The sequence below is a fragment of the Trachurus japonicus genome, chromosome 11 (assembly GCF_045865225.1).
Source record: "Trachurus japonicus isolate A0001 chromosome 11, Traja_1.0".
In the NCBI taxonomy this organism is placed as follows: Eukaryota; Metazoa; Chordata; class Actinopteri; order Carangiformes; family Carangidae; genus Trachurus; species Trachurus japonicus.
Window position 1 is genome coordinate 2,624,866 of NC_140917.1, and position 20,758 is coordinate 2,645,623.

Below are 20,758 nucleotides of genomic sequence, written 5' to 3' on the forward strand. Positions count from 1 at the left end.
GACTTATATTAACACAAATATTCCGCTTACTTCTGCTTTAAAAAACCAAACCAAAAAAAAATCTGAGGTCGGGAAACACAAAAGCGAAAAAAAAACGTTTGTCAGTTTCTGTCTCGATGTGGCTATAAATAGAAATAAAACCGGGAATTGAAAGATCTGTGTGGGAACCATGATCGTGACCCAGAAGCACAAACTTCTTCTCCTTCTTCTCCTAAAACCTGCAGCACCTGAGCTGAGCTGCAGCCGCAGGCGGAGCAGCAGCAGCAGCAGCAGCAGCAGCAGCAGCTCTGGACTCACACGCTTTCAAACTGGTCTGAACACGTTTCCCTCCCAGAAAATGACAACCCTGTAAAACATCCAGGCTGCTCACTACCTGCCTGTCTGCCTGTCTGTCTCTGTCTGTCTCTGTCTGCCTCACGGGAGATCTCAAGCTCACTTCCTTTTACTCCACAGTGGTTTGCTGGGTTTGGCTGAAAGAAAAATGTGCATTTGTGTGAATGATAGTGAGAGAGAAAGAGAGAGATGGAACAAGATATAAAGATGGAGAGAGGTAGAGAGATATGTAACTCTACCGTCTCCATGCAGAGGTGCACTGAGGCAGAACAGATGTGGTTTATCTGTTGCACAGCAACTCACACACAGCTGTGCACATGTGAGTGTGTGTGTGCACAAAAACACACACACACAGGTATAGTGTGTGTTTATGATGATAGTTCAACGTCTGCAGGAAATAAGGCCGACCGACACCCGCGGAGAGAAGTCGACCAGAGTTAAGATCAACAAAGTTCAGCTGAAGGAAGCACCGTCGCTACGTTTTCATCAGGTGATCCGATCAGAAATCATCAATAAATGAATCACACCTGGAAACAGCTGTAGGATTAAAGGGATACTTCACCCAAAATCGATAATTCACCAATTTTCTACTCACTGTCAACGGTTTGGAGAACTTTCAGAGTCATCAAAACGCTTTAGGAGTTCCAGGGGATTTTCATATAACGGCGGTGGATAGAGTTCACTTTTGAATCCTCCAAAACACACACACTATGAAACATCCAGATACCTCCATACTGCTCCTCACTACTGACCCAAGTGTCCTGAAGCCCAAACATGGAAAAGTTGTTCGGAAAAAATGAATGTGATCTCTGTTTTTAGTCTTGTTGTAGTCAAACATCCAATGGTTTACAACAACGAACGAACGAACATCTCGCAGCCACTGGGAGCTGCTGCTACAACAAGGATAAAAACAGAGGTCAAATTAATTTTTCACGAACAACTTTTCCATGTGGCAGCTTCAGGACACTTGGGTCAGTCCAGACGAGCAGTATGGAGGTATCTGGATGTTTCATACATAGTGTGTGTTTTGGACCATTCAAAAGTGAACTCTATCCACCGCCATTATATGAAAATCCCCTGGAACTCCTAAAGCGTTTTGGTGACTCAGAAAGTTCTCCAAACCCTTCCTTGGCATGACGGTGGGAAGAAAATTGATGAATTATTGATTTTGGGTGAAGTATGACTCGTTTTTCCAAAAGGTCCAAAAAAAAAAGCTTCTTCATGTGGACGGGATAAATTGACTCAATAGCTTAGATCGGGTATCGGATAACAACGGGATTGGTCCATGATGAGGCCGATCTATTCACTTCCACTTCAATTCTACGTTTGTGACACGTGCTACATCACATTTCAGCAAAGTCAAGCCCTGATGCCTTCACTGTCTTCCACAAGACAAGGTGTACAGTTTTATAACTCAACAGTGGTATCGAATCGGTATCGGCATCGGGACTGAAGAAGCCGGATCGGTTCGTCTGTGCTTGCGTAGCCGAAACTTTGCAAAAATAAACACTTTTGAAATTGTAAAACTTTAGAACAAGTAGCCTGCGGTGCAAACGAAGGGGCTTATTCCACTGCATCTAACCATGAACAACGAAAAAAGAAAAGGAAAAGGCCGTCACAGTGGAGCTGCAGAGCGGCGGTGGTGGTGGCAGCGTTGTACAGGAGAAGACTTCAGAGCAAGAGAGAGGGAGAGAAGATAAATATCTGCGTTTAAATCTGGTTTCTGTGTTGTGGTTTGGTCTCCAGACTACTTTCATTTTCCTCCAACACACACACACACACACACACACACACACACACACACACACACACACGGGTCTTTCTATAGCTGTGAGGACACACACTGACATGAAGCAGCAGCAGCAGCGGAGCTAAAACCTCAGCTTTAATTCTAACCTTAATCCTAAAAACCAAGTCTGAAACGTTTAAAACGTCCGCGCGACCAAAAGTTTGTCCACACGACCGTAGACAGACGCACATAAACACACACACAGAGTTAGACACACACACACACACACAGACACACACACACAGGGTGGCTAAGGCTAACGATGAAAATTTGGTGACTTCAGCTGTTGGACTGAGCCATGTGAACCACAACCACATACATACACGTGTCGCCACAGCCCAGAATAGGCCGCGGAGCTCCATAATATCCAAGGAGCTGGATGAGTGACTCATTCTCGTACTCCCTGCCAATCAAATTTCATCTCCCCCCTCTCTCCTCCTCCTTTCCTCCTCTCCTCGTCCCTCGCTCCCTCGTTCCTTCCTTCCCATAATGCCGCTTGCTTTGCTTTCCTCCTCAGCATCTTTTCCACACCAGACACCGAGACTCCACCACTGTTGATGATTACGTCTCGAAAACCGTTTCTTGTGTCGTCATAAAAATAAATAAAAAAAGTCATAAAGGAAGTTTGTTTTTCTTTTTTTTCCCCCCTTTCTTTCTTTTTTATGACGACTGGGTTGTCGAGAGCAAATATCAGGCAGGAATGTGCATATTTGTGCACTGATTAGCACCTGGATTCCCCGAGCATTATCTCAACGTCGTGTCTCGTTTTTCCACTGGATTGAGTTTCAAAACGCTCTCGGCTGCGACCGACGGCCAGGACTGCATGCATGTCAAACTTAAGGCGAGACACTACAGGCAAAAAGCACTGCTTTTTCATGCATTTTTGGGCGATTTTTCTTCCTTAGCATGTATTCTTTCAGAATAGTGGAAAGAAATGGTATAAAATCCACATTAAGGTTTTTATTTTACTTCATTTTGTCTCTTTCGTCAGTAGATTTCTCTTTAAATTCACCAAACAGCTACTGTGACATACTGTGCTGCGCCTGTTGTCTGACCCATGTCATGTCAGATAAAGGTCTCTCCGTATCCACAACCAATCGTAAAAGTACGATTTACATTAACAATCTATGGAATTTTACAGTACGAGTCTTTAAAGGCTGTTTTCTCAATATGATATATCATCACAGTCTGATTTATACAACATTTTATCCCTAAAAACAGGGCGAAATTAGATTTTTTTAGGGCTGGTGACAGTATTTTCTCATTTACAAAGTGATAAAAAGAGATATCCAGAATCCTCCTCTGTAAAAACTTCTGACTCTAATATGTCAACAAAATAAAACAAGAATTTTAAAAGTAGCTTTATCCATTGTTCAGATTTCGGTTCTGGAAATATATGCAAATTAGCGCATATTTCATTAGATATTGCCTCATTTACATATTTAAACAAAATTTGACAAAACTTGTAATACAGAAAATATTTGTCTTAATATTAGTGATAAGCTTGGGAAGTTTCTTGGTGATATCTGTTAGTTAAAATTTTTACCCTATTCACCTGTAGTGTCTCCTCTTAAGCCAAAAAAACCCCCCAAAAAACATCCTACACATCATGTGACACCCTCGTTCTCCTTAAAGCTTTGATGCTGATGAGTAAAATAAGAGGAAAACCTTATTAGAGATGTGACAGACGTACAATAGGTGTCTTGTACACGAGGGTTTGACAGAATTAGCAGGAGCTAAATTACAAGATGAGGTAACGAGGTAACTGCACCAACGGATCAAACCCGATATGATTACACATTCCCCCTCTCTTTTTCTTTTAAAAGATGATCTGCTGGTTGGAAAACTTTGGGTTTTCTGTTGCTATAATAAAAAAAACACAAAAAAAAACACAGCAACTCCTGGTGGAAACACTAAACTTTTAAATATACACAGAAATTGTATTAAATGAGGATTAGTCAGTTCAGCCAGTCGGTCGGTCGGAGAAGCAAATCATCTGGAAACTTATCCGCCATTTTTTGATAATCAAATAACTATTGAGGTTGAAAATTGAATTATTTTCTATTGGTTGGGGAAAACATGCCTTTTTTTATTTTATTTTATTTTATTTTAGGGGGGCGGGGCCTAATCAAGACAATAACAAGATAAATTCATCATAATGACAATAAAATCATCAAGATGATTGACCCATTAATCAGCTGGTGTGATGTTTTAAGTTTAACTCCAAACCTGATTGACGACGAGTTGTTATTGATTGGACTTAAAGACCATCAAGGACACTTAACTTTTGTTTTTTTTTACATTTTCTTTTATATTCCAGCCTGGTTATTGATCCTGAGCTGCCCTGAAGCTCATAATATCATTGATCTGCTCTGGAGGAGTGTGTCCGTGAAATCCCTAAAAAATGTGAAACAGCTAAGAGGGGACTTTCTTTTTCTTTTTTGGTTTTTTAAAACATGTGTGATTGTGTCTGGGTGCGTTAGTCAGCCTTTCCTCATTGGCGAGAGCCACCGCAGTCTTAATTCAGCCGTCTATTGCATTAAAGCTGGAGCTCGGCGTCTCTAGACTGAGTGGCTCGCTCCCCGTGTAAAAACATTAAAGACAGAGGCACGACGGCGTCACCACAGGGAGATGGCAGCCCCAAACGAGCAAGCCATGCTCCCGCTAGCTGCAGTGAGAAAATTAAAAGAGTGTGTGTCTCTCTCTCTCCTTCTTTCTGTGTGTGTGTGTGTGTGTGTGTTAATGCAAGGCAGACATCACTCGTTTCCATGGCATGTTGGGGGGTCCGGGGCGAGGAGCTTTAAGGGAGATGAGGGGGCGAGATGAGTGAGCGTCTGTCTGAGCGACTGACCGACTTTTAACGTTTCAATAAAAACAAGACACACACGACTCATTCGTCACCGTCGTGGTCGGTCGGCCGTGGAGCTTTTCAAACAAACCGACAAAACACACACACGTCACAAATCCACTTCTTACGAGTTAACAAATGGACGGGGACAGATCTTTGAATCTAATAAAGTGAAGTCCCACCATGCAGCTTAAATCATCACAGTGATATTCGACGGTGTTGTTGGCAAATTATCTCAGTCGGATCATTTGTTTCAATTAGACGATTCATCAAGTCGTCAACCACAGAAAAACTGATGTTTGCGTGTTGGCTGGGCTCGATGTGGGGTCATGGAGGACAGACGAGGACGGGGACGATAGACGGGGAAAGAGACACCGAGCTGAACTTTTTATGACGCTGACCTGATCAGACGCGGCCTTCCTCTTATCACTAATGTGATTTATGGCCCCTCACCTTTGAAGCGGCTAACAAGGCAAGGACAGGGACAGACTCACACACACACTCACTCACACTCTGCATCGGCTACAAACAGCTTTGGTTTCTACAACGAAATGATTTAAAACAAAACAAAAGACCGTGATTGATTGAAAAATTAAATCACTCAACAAGGCACATGTAAATCAGAGCTAAAACCTTTGGTGCAAACATAACGTAGCACTAATGCACAAGATCAATAATATAATGTATGTCTGCATTAGAGCTGCAACAATTAATCGATTAATCGCACAATAACCGATTACTAAATTAATCGCCAACTATTTTAATAATGGAATAATCGGTTTGGGTAGTTTTTTTAAGAAAAAAAAAGTCCAAATTCTCTAATTTCAGCTTCTTAAATGTGAATATTTCTAGTTTCTTTGTTCCTTTATGACAATAAACTGAGTCTCTCTTTAGTTTGTGGACAAAACAAGACATTTAAGGACGTCATCTGGTGGTTTGAGAAACACGGATTGACATTTTTCAACATTGTTTAACATTTTGTTGACCAAACGACTAATAGATTAATCATTTAGATAATCAACAGATTAATCGATAATGAAAATCATCGTTAGTTGCAGCTCTAGTCTGCATATGTATACATGTGAATATACATTTATAAAAAAACGGTCACATGTTTCGATCCATAGGACTTTACTAGGAGGATGGCTAGTCTGCTGCCATTATTTTAAGTTATTTTGTTCTTTTTTTCCATCTTCTCCTCTTGTTTTGTTTCATACAATATAAAATTTGTAAAAGGATTTCTTGAAAAAAAAAGGGATAGACTACATAAACTGGCTTTTTTCTATCCCCATCCATTCAGGAGTTGCATTATCTTTTTGTATTAAACAGTTTTTATTGTATTTTTTTCAATGAATGTAGCAAATAAATGAACTAAATCACGTTTTTTTTTTTTTTTTTTTTTAACTATCTTTACTATGAACAGATGGATTAATATAGTGGATTATAGACTAAAATTAGGAGGAGCCGATACTAGTGCAACTCAACAACAGTATGATCATTTTAAAACTTTTCTCTTTTGCCAAGTCTGAAAACCTGAGGGTTGCGGAGACATTAACACCTACGGCTGCTCCCTGATTGAATAGAAAACTGAACATGTAGTCTAGTCGTGTTAGTTGACCCTATAAAAACTTCTCCTCCTCTACCCACAGCAGGTGAGATAAGAGCTGCAGACTCTCAGGTGTGTAAGAGACCGAGATAAAGAATAAATGTTAAAGTGTACATATTTGTTATGGGCAGTAAAAGGTTTCACCGTACAGAGAGGGAGAGAGAGAGAGGTCTAAAAAGTTGGAGAAGTACCCTTTAACATATAAACTTTCTATATTTTTGGGTTTCAAACACACACATACACACTCACACACACTCAGAGTCACAAACAGATAGTCCCAGGACGTGCAGGATGCGGCAGCCATGAGAACCAACAGGAATCCCCATAGACCCGCGACCGAAGCAGCAACAACAACAGACTCTGTGTGCTCTGCTGAATCCATCTTTCTATCTCTCTCTCCCGACAGGTTTTATGAACTCAACTCCTAAGACAAGACTTTGTTTGATCAAAACATCACATAGTTTACACTTTATATTATCTTATTTTCATTCAAGTCGTTTAAACTGGAGGCTGGTGCACCGTGGAAATGAATGGAGCAAAAGCATCTCGTTGCTGGAAGGCCATCGGCTAAAACTATACTGTGTGAAATCCCTTTTTTTTTGCACAAACAGTTATATTATAATTTATTATTATTATATAACACATACTAGAGGTGGGGGGGGGGGGGCTTAAAGATGGCTAAAAACGAGATGCCCCGTCTCTGAATACATCCATATCTAATGGTGTCAACGAACTGTCAGTTCCTGTATAAACCTGCCGCTCTTTCAACACACACACACTCTCACACATGCACAGGTGAGGTGCTGCTGCCTCTTGTCATGACTAGAAAAGGGTGCGTTCAAGCCAGGTAACTAAAAGATGATCCTAGATGTGCGCCTATAAATCAATAAAAGGAAAAAAAGATCCATTATCTTCATCATCATCATCTGGAGGAAACTGGTTTTTTTTCTTTCGTATTAAAAGCAGCACCAAGCTCTGAGAGGAGACCAGATGTGCGTTTAGTTTTTTGGATGTAATTGCTTTGGACACTGCGCTGCTCTGTGCTCCGCTGCCACATTGATACTTGAGCCTGTTTGTTGTGCACATGCAGGAACTCCAAAATAACTCCCCGAGTCATTTACCCTCAGATTTGTCGACATGACATTTTTGGGAATCGAGAAAAAAAACTGTAGAAAGTATGTGCATTTAAATATACTTATACTTACTTACAGGGGGGGGTGGCCACAAGTCAAGTCTTTAACTACATGAGCCTGGAAGTGCCACACAGAAGAACAGGGAGACATACCAACCTGCTTTTACCCTGGATGTCTATCTGGGGTTTCTTTTTTACAAGCTGTGTATTCAAACAGCCTGGGCCCGGGACTGTTTATGGAAGTTTAGGTGGTAACGTATCCAACTGTGGGTGGTTTATGGAAATCTGTATTTTGAAACGAAGCAACGGTCCCGACGTTTTTACGAGATTATGAATTTGAAAAGGTTTTGCTTGGCCGTTTCTAAGGATGGGCATCTCGCATGTCTAAATCAAGCAAGAAAAAAAATGTGCAGGTGTAAAAGTAAAAAAGAAGGAGCAAAAACAAGTGTACGGAGGGGCAAAGGGGGGAAGGAAAAAAAAGTCTGGGTTGGATCATCCAAACAACCACAAAACCAAACTCTCTCTGTGTAAACCTGTTGGCAGCGTGCGACAAAATGCACCCAATTTATTTTGCATCATTTTACAAATGGTTTCTAAATTAGCCGAGCTGAAGACTTTCCACTGGGGCCGCCACCGCCACCGCCACCACCGACGCTGCTGCTGCTGCCAGCGAACGCCACAGTCGATTTCAGCGTGTGTCAAAGTTCCCATTTCATTGTAAAAAGACATTATTATAACATCGATGTTGCCACCTAACCGAACTGGACCACTCCCCCCCTCCTACAGCACAGCACAGCACAGACTCCCCTAAAAACACATAGGGCCTTTGGGTGGATATTTCCGTCTGACAGCAGCAGCAGCAGCAGCAGCGTGGTTGTAACTGCTTGAGCTCCCCTGGCAGTGGCTGCAGTGGCAGTGTGGGCAGTGTTGTACAGGGCCACACCTAGTCTGTACCCGTGTTCCTTCTTTTATATACTCACTCAAGTCGGTCTGTAGAAAGTTAGAAAGTCAGACCCACATGTTTCTCTCTACACCTCCGTTCTGCTGCAGCAAAGCCGTAAACCATTTGCTAAAAAAACCCAAAACCTGGGCACCGGCAGCTCCACCTCCACCTCCACCTCTGTCCGTCTGATTCTCCACCAACCACAGACGTTACAGCCATAACAAGTGAGAATGACTCCAGTCAAAACAGCCAGAGGACAAAGCACAGACCCACCGCTGCACCTTCTGTATTCTCTCAGCCTTGGGTTTGACTCACACCAAGACACGCAAACGCAAACGCAAAGGCAAGGGCAAAAAAAAAAAAAAAAAGGTGGGGGGGCTGCAAAATGGGATGTTGGATATGAGCTGCAAGTTAATGCAAGAGTAAGTTAAAGGGGGATAGTTCAACATAGGTTTGGTTTGTTACCTTTAATTGACGGTGCAAGCTGTTTTTAGAACGGCGGAGCAGAGCCGTGAGCTGCTCAGAGCTACGCTACGGAGGCTCATTATGGGATTTCTTGGTTTCCCTCATCAAACTCATCAAATACACAATCCAACAACTCCACAACGCTCTGGTGGACAAGTTGTGAGCTGCACATTCACCACGCTATGAGATAATAACACAATGTTACCACACAGAGTTGTTTTAGAGGGAAATTCATGCAAAACCGCTGATGCACGTTGCCTTCAGGGACAGTTTTTCATCAAGCAGTCTCTTATTGTTCCCTCTAAAACAACTCTGTATGATTTTTTGTTTTGTTTTTTATCGATTCAGACAGTGGTGAATGTGCAGCTCACAACTTGTCCACCAGAGCGTTGTGGAGTTGTTGGATTGTGTATTTGATGAGTAAACAACTCCACAACGCTCTGGTGGACAAGTTGTGACCTGCACATTCACCACGCTATGAGATAATAACGGAGCGTTACGAGACGGAGCGAGGTTAATATTATCATTGATGACGTATGACATGCATTGCCAGGAAAGATCCGATCTGTCGGTTCAGCCTGCAGACATATTGAAAGATATCCGATTTGTATCTGAATTATTTCCACATATAACGGGGGCCTGAATCTGATCCGACAACATCCGATTCCATGCGTATTTGTCCCATTTACAAGATCCGATCTGTGCCACTTGAGAGGGAAAAAATGGGAATTGAGCCACTTAAACCATGCAGTCAGTGTAAAGACAGCCTTACTGTATTTAACCAGCGCTGTTACTCTGAAGCTGCTCCATTAAGGTACAAATCCTGCATAGTTCCTCTTTAGGTGTTACCGAAGCACCACAGCCGGAAGCCCCTTCTCCCCCGTCGCCAGGTGTTACCTCAGATATCTGCCCCGCTGCAGAAGAAACCTGCGTTATTATCTGCTCAGTGAGGCGAGTCGCTGGTTTCACTTGACCTGCTGTGTCCTTTCATGAGCCCTGCTGGGAGTACGTACCGACCACCGGGTCATAAATAGTTACAGATACTAAAGCAGACGGAGACAGAGGGAGAAGCAGGTCACCGACGACGACGATGATGATGAGCACATTCTTTAGGAGTAAAGAAAGAAAGAAAAATGAGAGAAAAGTGACAGCAGCACAGAGATAAAGAGGCGAAACCTGCACTTTGTCTAAGCCGGAGCTCTCAAAGTGGATTCATCATGGAGAGAGAGAGACAGGACGTTTTTCTTGCACTGGAGTTCCCACGCTAAAAAAAAAAAATCACATTAATACTCACTATGGTATGCATTAAAAGAAAAACATGCATTTCTTTCAGCCTTTTAATTCCCTTTTATGTGGGTAAAAATCTGCTAATGAAAGCCCATTGTCCTGTTTTTTCCATTAAACACTAAGATGACACTCTCGGCACACTGTCATCATGATATTTAGCTTTTATATCGTTTCATTTCTAATTATAAGAAAAGAGGAAGTTCCCGTCTCTTATGAAAACCTGAAACGGCGGAGCTCGTTTCCTAACCCTTCCCTCGGCGGCTCGGTAAAATATGATTCGGCTATCAAAAATATCACCAATAAACGTCGGGGTTTAAGTGTCGGCCTCTCGTTTCTTTTCTTTCTTTCTTTCTTTCTTTCTGAGCTGCAGCACTTTTGCAGATGCAGATGTTCAGTTCAACCACAGTAAAATTCATCACAGAGGAGAACATTAAATGCTTCTCTTCTCCGTCAGTAGCCTCAGACGGCCGTCACGCAGCGCACGCAGCCCCGGGATCTATCCCAATTAGAGTTAACAGGTGCGAGCGGCTCATTTATTCTCCACTGGAAGAAAAAAAAAGAAAAACTCTCTGTGCTTGTTGTTGTTGTTATTGCTTTTTCCTCCTCAGCTGAAGTTTTAAAGCACAGTGTAACCGGCTAACTGTTCAAAAAAAAGGGGGGGGAGTCGTCCAGAGAACTGTAGGGGAGATCTAATTGCAGAAGGAGTGGATGGATGAGCACAGGTAAGATATACAGTGTATGTGTGTGTGCAAAAAAACAAAACAAACAATTACCACACTTTGTCAAAAATAACTACGTGGTGCAACATTACAAATTGATAATTCATGATGGTTTCACAGTACAAGAGAACTGTGGATTCTGCTTTTAATATCTGAGCTGCTGCACAACAACCAACCAACCAACCAACCAACCAAACAAACACCACAGTGCCCGTAGGCAAGGCACTTCAAAAGGTGGTGTTAAAAAAAAAAGAAGGAAATGCGAAATAGCTAATTGATTATGGCTGCACTATTATATATTATCTACTTGTGAACAATAGTGTCACAGGAGCCAAAATATTCAAGAGAACAGACAGGAAATCCTGAGTAAAGACACCAAATCTGAGGGGAAGGTGTTGTGGAGAAGCTCAAAACTTTTTTTTCCCCCAGTGGCTCTCAATAAAACATTTTTAATCTCACACTTTTATCCATGTGTGTGTTCCATGGTCATGGTCTGCTGAAGAAACTAAATGTTTGGTGGTGGTTTGGGCATCTACCAAATTTTAAAAAAAAGCTAGAAAGCAGAACAAGAAAAGAAGAAGTTGTATGAATTTCCCTGTGGGGCTTATTAATTAATTAAGTCAAGCAGCTAATTCTCATCTCTGAACTCTGGGAAGAGATGGACATGGCTGGGTTCACTCCAACGTGACCAGACCAAATAATTAGGAAACTGAAGTAGGATAAGAAACAGCAAAAAAAAAAAAGAGTAATGCAGAGTAATGTACTCTCCACTTAAAGGTATACTTCACCCAAAATCGATTTTCTACTCACCGTTATGTCAAGGAAGGGTTTGGAGAACTTTCTGAGTTATCAAATCGCTTTCGGAGTTCCAGGGGGTATTTCCGGGTATTTGGATGTTGTTTCATAGTGTGTGTTTTGGACGATTCAAAAGTGAACTCTATCCACCGCCATTATATGAAAACCCGTTGCCAGCCGGACCCCCCACTAGAACTCCTACAGCGTTTTCATTGATGACTCTGAAAGTTCTCCAAACCCTTCCTTGGTATGACGGTAAAGAGTTCATTTGCAGAAGCAGATAAGTGCCATTTTGAGAAAAAATGAGCTGAGGCTTTGTAATTATTCTTTGCATAGTGTTGTTTTCAATAAAACTTTATTTATTTTTTTGAGATACGTCTGTTTTGTTACATCTCAAAGTCACTCAACTTTGGTTTGACTGATATCACCTTATGTAAATAAAGTTACAGTATCTGCTTTTGCAAATGAACTCTTCGACGATTGGTGAATTATCGATTTTGGGTGAAGTATCCCTTTAAACTGGTGTGTGAACGTGGGCTGGTTCACCAGAAAGCACCAGAGAGACCTACAATACAGTCACACACACACGCACACACACAGGTGATGAAGAGGCACTAAATTAAACTTTTTGATATAATTACACCACTTTAACAAATGGATCCTCTAGATTTTTTTTCTTCTTTTTTTAAAAAACACAGAATAAATTTGCCTATCTGTCTATCAGCGGTCCATCATCACCCCCCCTCTCTCTCTCTCCTCTCTCTGTGTGTGTGTTTCCTGTGCGTGCGGCCCTCCTGCTGTTTGTTTGGCCAGCATGTCCCAGCTCGCGCAACCTGTCGTCTATTCTCTTTTTAAAGCTTTAACACGTTGGGGGGTCACCAAAAGCCACCACACATACACACATGATACACACTTCCAGGAAAAGGAGGCTCGCCATTTAAGAAAAAAAAAAGAAAAGCAAAGCACTATGCGTACGTACGTAGAGATGATCCATCTATCATAGCAACGAGCTTGACCTGGACCGCCACTTTTGACAACACACCAGAGAAATGCTGACGTCACCCGGCAGCGGTTTTTTCCAGGGTCTGCTTGCCCAGACTCGGCTCAGCAGTAATCAGGAATGTGATCAGGTCGACCTTTTGCACGTTTTAAACCTGATCAGTCATAGTAGTAAACGAAAAAAAAAAAAAAAGACTGAGCCGCACACATAATGGAAGGGAAACTAGGGGAAAGGGTTGCATCCTGTGAGGAACACACTGACATTAGGGGATTTTTCCCTTTCTTTTGCTTTTTCTCTCCGGTTATGGCATTTTCATTCCCAAATGGGTTCTGTCATGATTTAGTATGTGTTAAAAAAGGTGAACCTGAGACCTGAACCCACATGTTTACAGCCTGACTGGTCCTGCCAAAAATAAGACCATGCAGAGACTGGATTGTAATTGTCGTCATCTCTCTTTTTTTTTTTTAAAGATAGATATACACATGGTTCAACATTCGTGACATGCACACAGCAAAACTGCAAACATAAAAAAATCAAAAGAGAAGAAGGAGAAGGAGAAGAAAAAAAAAAAAACCACATGGTTGTACGTCAGCCACCAGCACCTCTCCTCAAACTTTCCCTGAGACAAACAACTTGGCCTCGACTTGTTGTGTAATTGTGCCGTCTCTTACCGCCCGGTGCCAGCAGCATAATTCGGCGTAGTGGTTGAGACAGTAACACAACAAAGTCCTTCCCAAAGGAAACTAAAACAGCCTCGCTCGTTTTTTTTTTTTTCTCTTAAACAACATGAGTCCCTTTGGTTTGGTTCATTAGCTTTTTGGTCAAAACCCCAGTTGTTATTAGAGCTATTTGAATCTGCATAAAGACGTCGTCTAGTTGCTCTTCCTGTAATTACAATAGGCTGAGTCAAGCTGCAGCACCGCAACCAAATGGTCTTCCTCAAGGGCAATTTGGTCTGGCTGGTAAAAGTCAAACACTCACTTTATTGTGACCACATCAATGTCAGGTAGGGCAGAGCAGAGCAGTGGCAGACATATGGGCTCACACACACACACACACACACACACACACACACACACTCACAAAAAACGCATAAATACATTCACAGTCGTAAACAGAAGCCCGGCCCCTCTCCAGACTTAACACCAGCTAATTGTTAATGTATGGCTCCTTTCACTCCACACACACACACACACACTTTGAGACACACTCACACACACACACACACACACACACGCTTACATACAGAGTGCAACAAAGCGTGCTGGTTTGGTTTGGTTTGCTGGCCCCGGCCGTCTACAGCTGTGACGTCTTACATGTGGCGCGTTGTTGATACAAGGAGTAACACAAGTGGAAAATTGGAGCTGGTGTGGCCAGACTGCTGACTTCCTGATAGGAAGAGAGTGGAGGTTGACCCATATATACATACACACACACACACACACATATATATATATATAATAAAAAAGGCCCCAACACTACGGGAAATGCACACAAAAGAGCCTGTGTAGCTGCGTGCATAATGTAATGCGGATGCAGATCAGAGTTGCTCAATGCGATCTTTTAACATCAGCAAAAAAAAAACTACATCATACTGAATTGATGTCACTGAACAAGTTTCACAGCTTGTGACTCACCGGTGGAAGAAAAAATAAATCTCTTTTTAATCCCTAGAAACGGCGGGAAGTTGGTGTGAATCACACGCAAACAAAATGCTGAAAAACGGGAACTAATAAGAGTCGCATTTCATTTTTAGTGCGAATTCCTTTAAACCCAAACAGCAGAAAATCTTGTCGATGTTGGCAAAAAAAAAAGGGAAAAGGGGTGGCGTGTGGTTAAAAACACTTTAAAAAACTGCAAAGAAAAGCAGCTTTCCCTCAAGAGAACTTAAGTTTAAGTGAGTAAAACAGAGATTATTCATCGTCCAAGCATTGGGTGTAAATCAAGGATGTAAAATTGCCTGCTGGGTATTTTCTGCATGATGAGCTCTGTGGTCGAGATCAAAAAAAAAAAAAAAAAAGAGGAGGTGGGATACTTCATGGATCATAGGATCTCCCTCAGCTCGCCCTTAAGCAAACTGAAAACAAAATAATACACTTGCAGACAGTCGAATCTGGCCATTCAAACATTTTTCAGCACTTTTTATTTCCCCAGAGTATTAGAGGCTGTATTTACACATCCATGTGGCGACAGACACTTGGAGAGAAGAGGAAAGTTTGCCTGGGGTTTAAGTTTCTCACAATTGTTGTGTGCTTTAAAAAAAGAAAAAAAGAAAAAGAAAAAGGAAAACAGTTATCTCAAGCGGCGGCAGAGAGATCTAGAAGTCATATTTCTAATTATGACGTTGTATTGTGGTGTGGTGTGGCATTCCCCTCTTATAAAACATCCATTATGGGAAGTGGATCTCTGCCTGCCCAACATTACCACACACAACACTCCTGACTAAACTGAGTTTCAAAAAGCACAATGGAGGAGAAACCATAACCTGTTGTAAGGAGGAAGATCACAATAATCTAAAATATATATATCATTGGATTGAAAAATGTACGGAATTTGAAAAAAAAAAGAAGAAAGAAGCAAAGATCAGGAATGAAAGCTATAAAAAAGTAGATTAATGAAGCTTTTAACAGCGCTAGTAAAACAATGGATGTGTCAAGAGTCAAAACGCAACACGTTTTACTCACTAAATGCAAATGTGTGAATAAAAAAGGGGGGGTAAGAGGGGGTTTAACGTGTTTTCCAACACCTAAAATTAATGAGCCTGTTGTCTAGGAGAGTTTAACTGCATCACCCACCCACCCACCCACCCACCCACCACTGTATCACCATCACCACCACTGATCAAATACAAGAGCAGTGAAGTTCCCAATCCAATCATTGCAATTGCACACACTCACTCACTCACTTTCCCACCATTCACTGCAGGGCTTTGTAGTGATAAATGGAAAAGTATGTGTGTTAGCTGAGACTTTCACCTTGGACCAATTAAAATGCAGCAAAAAAAAACAAAAAAAAAACACCAACGTTTGCTCTTTTTTTTTTTTCTAAAGCCACAATAAATATGTCAGGAGCCTGGTATGCTTTACATTCAATTGCAGTTACTCATCATTCATTTCATCCTTAATCATCCACAGGCGTGTCATGTCGGCTCTTATCAACTTTTTCTTTTCTTTACTAGTTTCAAACTGTGCATTTCCTGCAAGATAATGTAAATTCCTTATAGTTATCTCGACTTAAAAACTCACACACCTTGTTTTTTTTCTTTCTTTCTGCAGATTAGTGGGGGGCAACAGCTAATAATACACTGTGAGCACACTGCAAACAAACAGAGGACACTTCCAGTCACTGACTTCCACAACCTTTTTCCCCATTAAAACAAAGGAGGTGGTGGTTTATAAGACAAAGCCACTGCAGTCAGGGTCAGGGGCAACAGAGCACCGACCCTCCTGACTCCTTTATACCACTCACTGATCCGGGAAATTAAAGCCTACAAGTTGACTGTAAATCACTGAACACTCACAGACAGACAGCGTTTTAAAAAGTTAAACATCAGTGGGTTTATAAAAGTTTACAAACACAGCGCAAAGCTGCCTCTGACTGGAACAGTTCACCTGCAAATATCTGATCCATATCCTCATTTCATTTATTTAATCTAAAAATACTCTGTCTTCTTATCTCAGAAATCACTGTACTTGTAATTCTGCTTGTTTGCTGCTGATCTATTGACACTAGCATGAACATTATTACTTTATAGTACTTTATATGACCTTGTTTTGTGTGATTAGCTTGTCTATTTACTTTTATTGTTACTTTTCGTACGTGTTTTGTTTGTTTGTGTTGTCTACTATTGCACACATAGATAGATAGATAGATAGATAGATAGATAGATAGATAGATAGATAGATAGATAGATAGTTGTAAAACATTGCTCTCTGTTAGAAACATAAATGATCCATTCATGATCCTTGCAGGGCTCCAAACTTTCCCCAATGCTTGAGTCAGCAAGTGAAATTTTTCATCTATGGTACTTCCACATGTGCAACCAGTAAATTTTTACTTTTTTGGTTTGTTTTTAACACTGGTTAAACTCAGAATCTAGAATCTGTCATTACAGGTGGCAGATCAATGAAAAGGAAATGTGAATAATTGCTTTGCAAGTCGATTTACCCCCTAAAATTGTTTAATTGTGCTCCTACAAGTTTAACTCAGGGGGCCACGGTGCTCTTAGTATATAACAAAAGTTAGTCTGCAGCTCTGCCTTATGTTATATGTAGGATCCCCCCCCTTGGAAAAAACACGATAGCACATCTCAAGGTGGTTTACTACTCTAAACTAAAGACTTTCCAACTTCAAAAACAGACTGGTACCGAGTGGTTCCGAGTGGTACCGAGCCTCTGTGCTGGTATAAAACAACAGAAAACCACAACAACAGGCTGAATCCATCCACTCTAGCGCCATAATTTTGTCTCTAACACTCACACACACACTCACACTTTCCCTGGAGTTTGTTAGCTGTTGGCTAGTTAGCTTAGCTACCTAGCGTGCTAACCAGTTAGCCGCCGAAAGCTACAACCGCTGCTACTGCTGTTGCTGCTGTTGTTGTTGTTTTCTCTTTTTAAAGAACAAGAAAATGAGACAGAAAAGTAAAGAAAATAGGCAAAAAAGAGGCGGAAAAGTCAGTTTAAATAGTAATAAATAATAAGAATAGTGTGTGGTCGGGCCACAAACTCACCCGAGTCCCCGGGGGTTTTCATCTTTGTTGCCGTCTTCGGTCACTTTCCCCCCCGCTAGTGGTGGTAACTTTAGACGTTGGTTAGCCGTTAGCCACGTTAGCTTCTTCTCCTTCTTCTTAGAAAGAAAGAAAGAAAGAAAGAAAGAACCTGCCCCCGATTATTATTAACGAGGAGGGGGAGGAGATGGGGGGAAGGGGTGGGGGGTAAAGAAAGTAAAGGAAAACGAAGATAAAAAACACTCCTTTAACTTTTTTTTAGAGGACGTTAAAAAACTTTTTTCCTTTCCTCCAACAGCGGAGAGTTTGTGTCTCAGCTCCGCTCGGGGGAGAGAGGAGGAGGAGGGACTGGGGCTCTTGATGCGAAAAGTTGCCCCGAGTGAGAGAGTGGAGAGTGGGGCAGGAGAAGGGAGGTAGAGGAGGTGGAGGTGGTGGTGGGGGGTAGTTAGGGTAGTTATCCAGCAGCCAGTCGTCGCCCTGGTCTGGTCTGAATGGCGCAGCAGCAGCAGCAGGTCGAAGGAAGTTTTTTTGGGCTGTAGCGACGGAATGCGATGCGACTAGTGAGTCTTCCTGAGTCTTCCTCTTCTTCAAATGTCCATCCCGCTTGTTGCAGCAGCAGCAGCGATGTCAAAGAAGCGTGGTCGATTCCTCCTCCACACCACCATCATCATCACCGCCACCATCGTCATCCTCACACAGAACAGACAGTCAAAACAGCAGCAGCAGCGGTAGAAGCAGCAGCAGTGTTGGTGGTGGTGTTGCTGCTTCTGAAAGGAACAAAAGTACCGCGGCCAACAACTCTCTCCCTCTTCTCCTTCTTCTTTCTCTTCTCTTCTCTTTCTCCGGCACAGACTTTTTCTTTTTCCACTCTCTCTCTCTCTCTTTCTCTCTCACTCACTTCGTGTTCTCTCTGCTCCCCTCCCCTTCCTCCCCTCCCCTCCCTCCGTCGGGGTGTCGTGTTTCGCTCTCCTCCTGCCACACGGGGCCGCCCACGCTGACCTGCGGAGGGGAGGGAGGGAGGGAGGGAGGGAGGGAGGGAGAGAGAGGAACTCAACGCCCACTTGTTGCCCGAAGATCGTCTATGGTTTGGGAAGATCACTGTTCACGACCATAGAGACTGTAGTTCACGACACCACTCCACTCACTAAACACGACACGACAGGGGGAGGGAGGGAGGGAGGGAGGGAGGGCATTTCAGGACTGAAGGCTACTGAAACATTTGTTAAAGTTTGATGTATGAATGAATGAATGAAATGTATTGGTTACTCAGAGAGTATAAACTGCATGGCAGAAGCCTCGGCTTATATATAGCCCCCCCCTTTTCTTACATATCCATCAAAACAAGAAGCATATATAGCCTACCTACGTGCAAACATAATGTATCATATACACCTACACCAACCCCACACACCTACATAAATACAAACATAGATACAAACACATACATACATACAAACAATCACGTCATACATACATACAAGCATACATACACACATAGGCCTACATCTTTTCATAAGTAGTGATAGGCTAATTATGTCACTCAATGCTCTCCATTGTTTGGTTACCCAAGAGCAAGTCTGTATTTATCTATCATCATGTCTCTGTATCTTTTTATTTATTTAAAGGGACAACGAGGAGTTTCTATTTGGTTATAAAAAAGTCTCATATTAATGTGGATGAATCTACGTTACCAACACTTGTTAATGGGCCCATTTTCTATAAATCTATGGTTTTGTCTCTATGGTTATTTTGTTATTATTAGTGGTGGTGGAAATGCTGGGCGAGCCGACCAGCGTTTCTTTACTTTCGGTTTCGTGGCGAGTCATGAGAATAACGCCGCCGAATCTCCGTTTATGGTCGGAACTACGGTGGTATGTGATCGTCTTCCAACCTCTGACTTTAATTCTTGATGAATGAAAACATGAGTCTGTCTTGCGCCGGTCAAAGAATTTCACGGTGCGGAGGCTCATAAATGTAGTGTGGAAACACTTCGCTTTTCCAAAACTCCTCGTTGTCCCTTTAATGTCTCCTGTTTTGCGGTAGTTATGGTCTGTCCCCGCATCGCCACGGCAGCGATGAATGGGAGCGGATTGAAGTTCTGCTGCTTAGGCTGTTTCCATCCCTCAAAGCCACAGACAGCGTCAGATGGCGACTCAAACATGCACCCAGAAGTTTATTTACTTCAAGCAAGTCAAGAGTTGATATTCCTGTGTTTATGACACAAACGGGAGCTTCCCACTGCACCTGAACACACCGAGCGTCAACTTGGGTCTTGCGCGATACTCCGGGACCAGGAGACTTCAAAAGCCTAATAACCAGAATTGAATCCATGTTTTTTGTTTTGTTTACAGACCTGTCTTCCTTATTTATTCTGGAAGGGTATATTTTAATTCTATCTATCTATCTATCTATCTATCTATCTATCTATCTATCTATCTATCTATCTATCTATCTATCTATCTATCTATCTATCTATCTATCTATCTCCATATTTACCAAATATATTTAGCTTGTCATATTTGTAGTTTAGTTAACAAATATGACATAAGTAAACACATTTCATAGATAGATAGATAGATAGGTAGATTGAGACAGACAGAGAGGGGGAAAGACAGAAAGAAAGAAAGGTAATGTGGATGATAGATAGATAGATAGATAGATAGATAGATAGATAGATAGATAGATAGATAGATAGATAGATAGATAGATAGATAGATAGATAGATAGATAGATAGATAGATAGATAGATAGATAGATAGATAGATAGATTTTATTATTTTTAGTCGGTGGAGTGGCTCATCGTCTCAATAGAGGATCTTGGCTCAGTCAGGACTCGTCGCGCGCTGCCCGGAGCCGCCGCCGCCGCTGCCTCCAGTTTGTCGCCTCGCTCCATCGCGCGCTCCCGTTTTGGCGCGTCACGGCGTTGCCCTGGAGACCCGTTACCGCCGCGGGTGATGAGAGGCGCCGTGTGTTTACCTGTAAACTGCGACAGACAGCCAGGGAGGCAGCCGCCATCCGCCACCGGTGTGTGGAGAAGAGATATGGGTGTAGGTCGGTCGGTAGGTGGGTGAATAATAATGAAAAAGTAGGTGTCTTATTCCAAAAATATATA

The 20,758-nt window shown here is 42.1% G+C and overlaps 1 protein-coding gene across 1 annotated transcript in view; it reads right to left on the reverse strand.

Annotated features, from left to right (window-relative positions):
* erf (Ets2 repressor factor) overlaps positions 1-20,758 on the reverse strand; it is a 158,075-nt gene that overhangs the window by 34,978 nt on the left and 102,339 nt on the right. The window contains exon 2 of the mRNA XM_085790684.1: positions 17,650-17,692. Coding sequence (XP_085646810.1) covers positions 17,650-17,671 — 22 coding nt within the window. The 5' untranslated portion in view covers positions 17,672-17,692. The remainder of the gene's footprint in view (positions 1-17,649; positions 17,693-20,758) is intronic.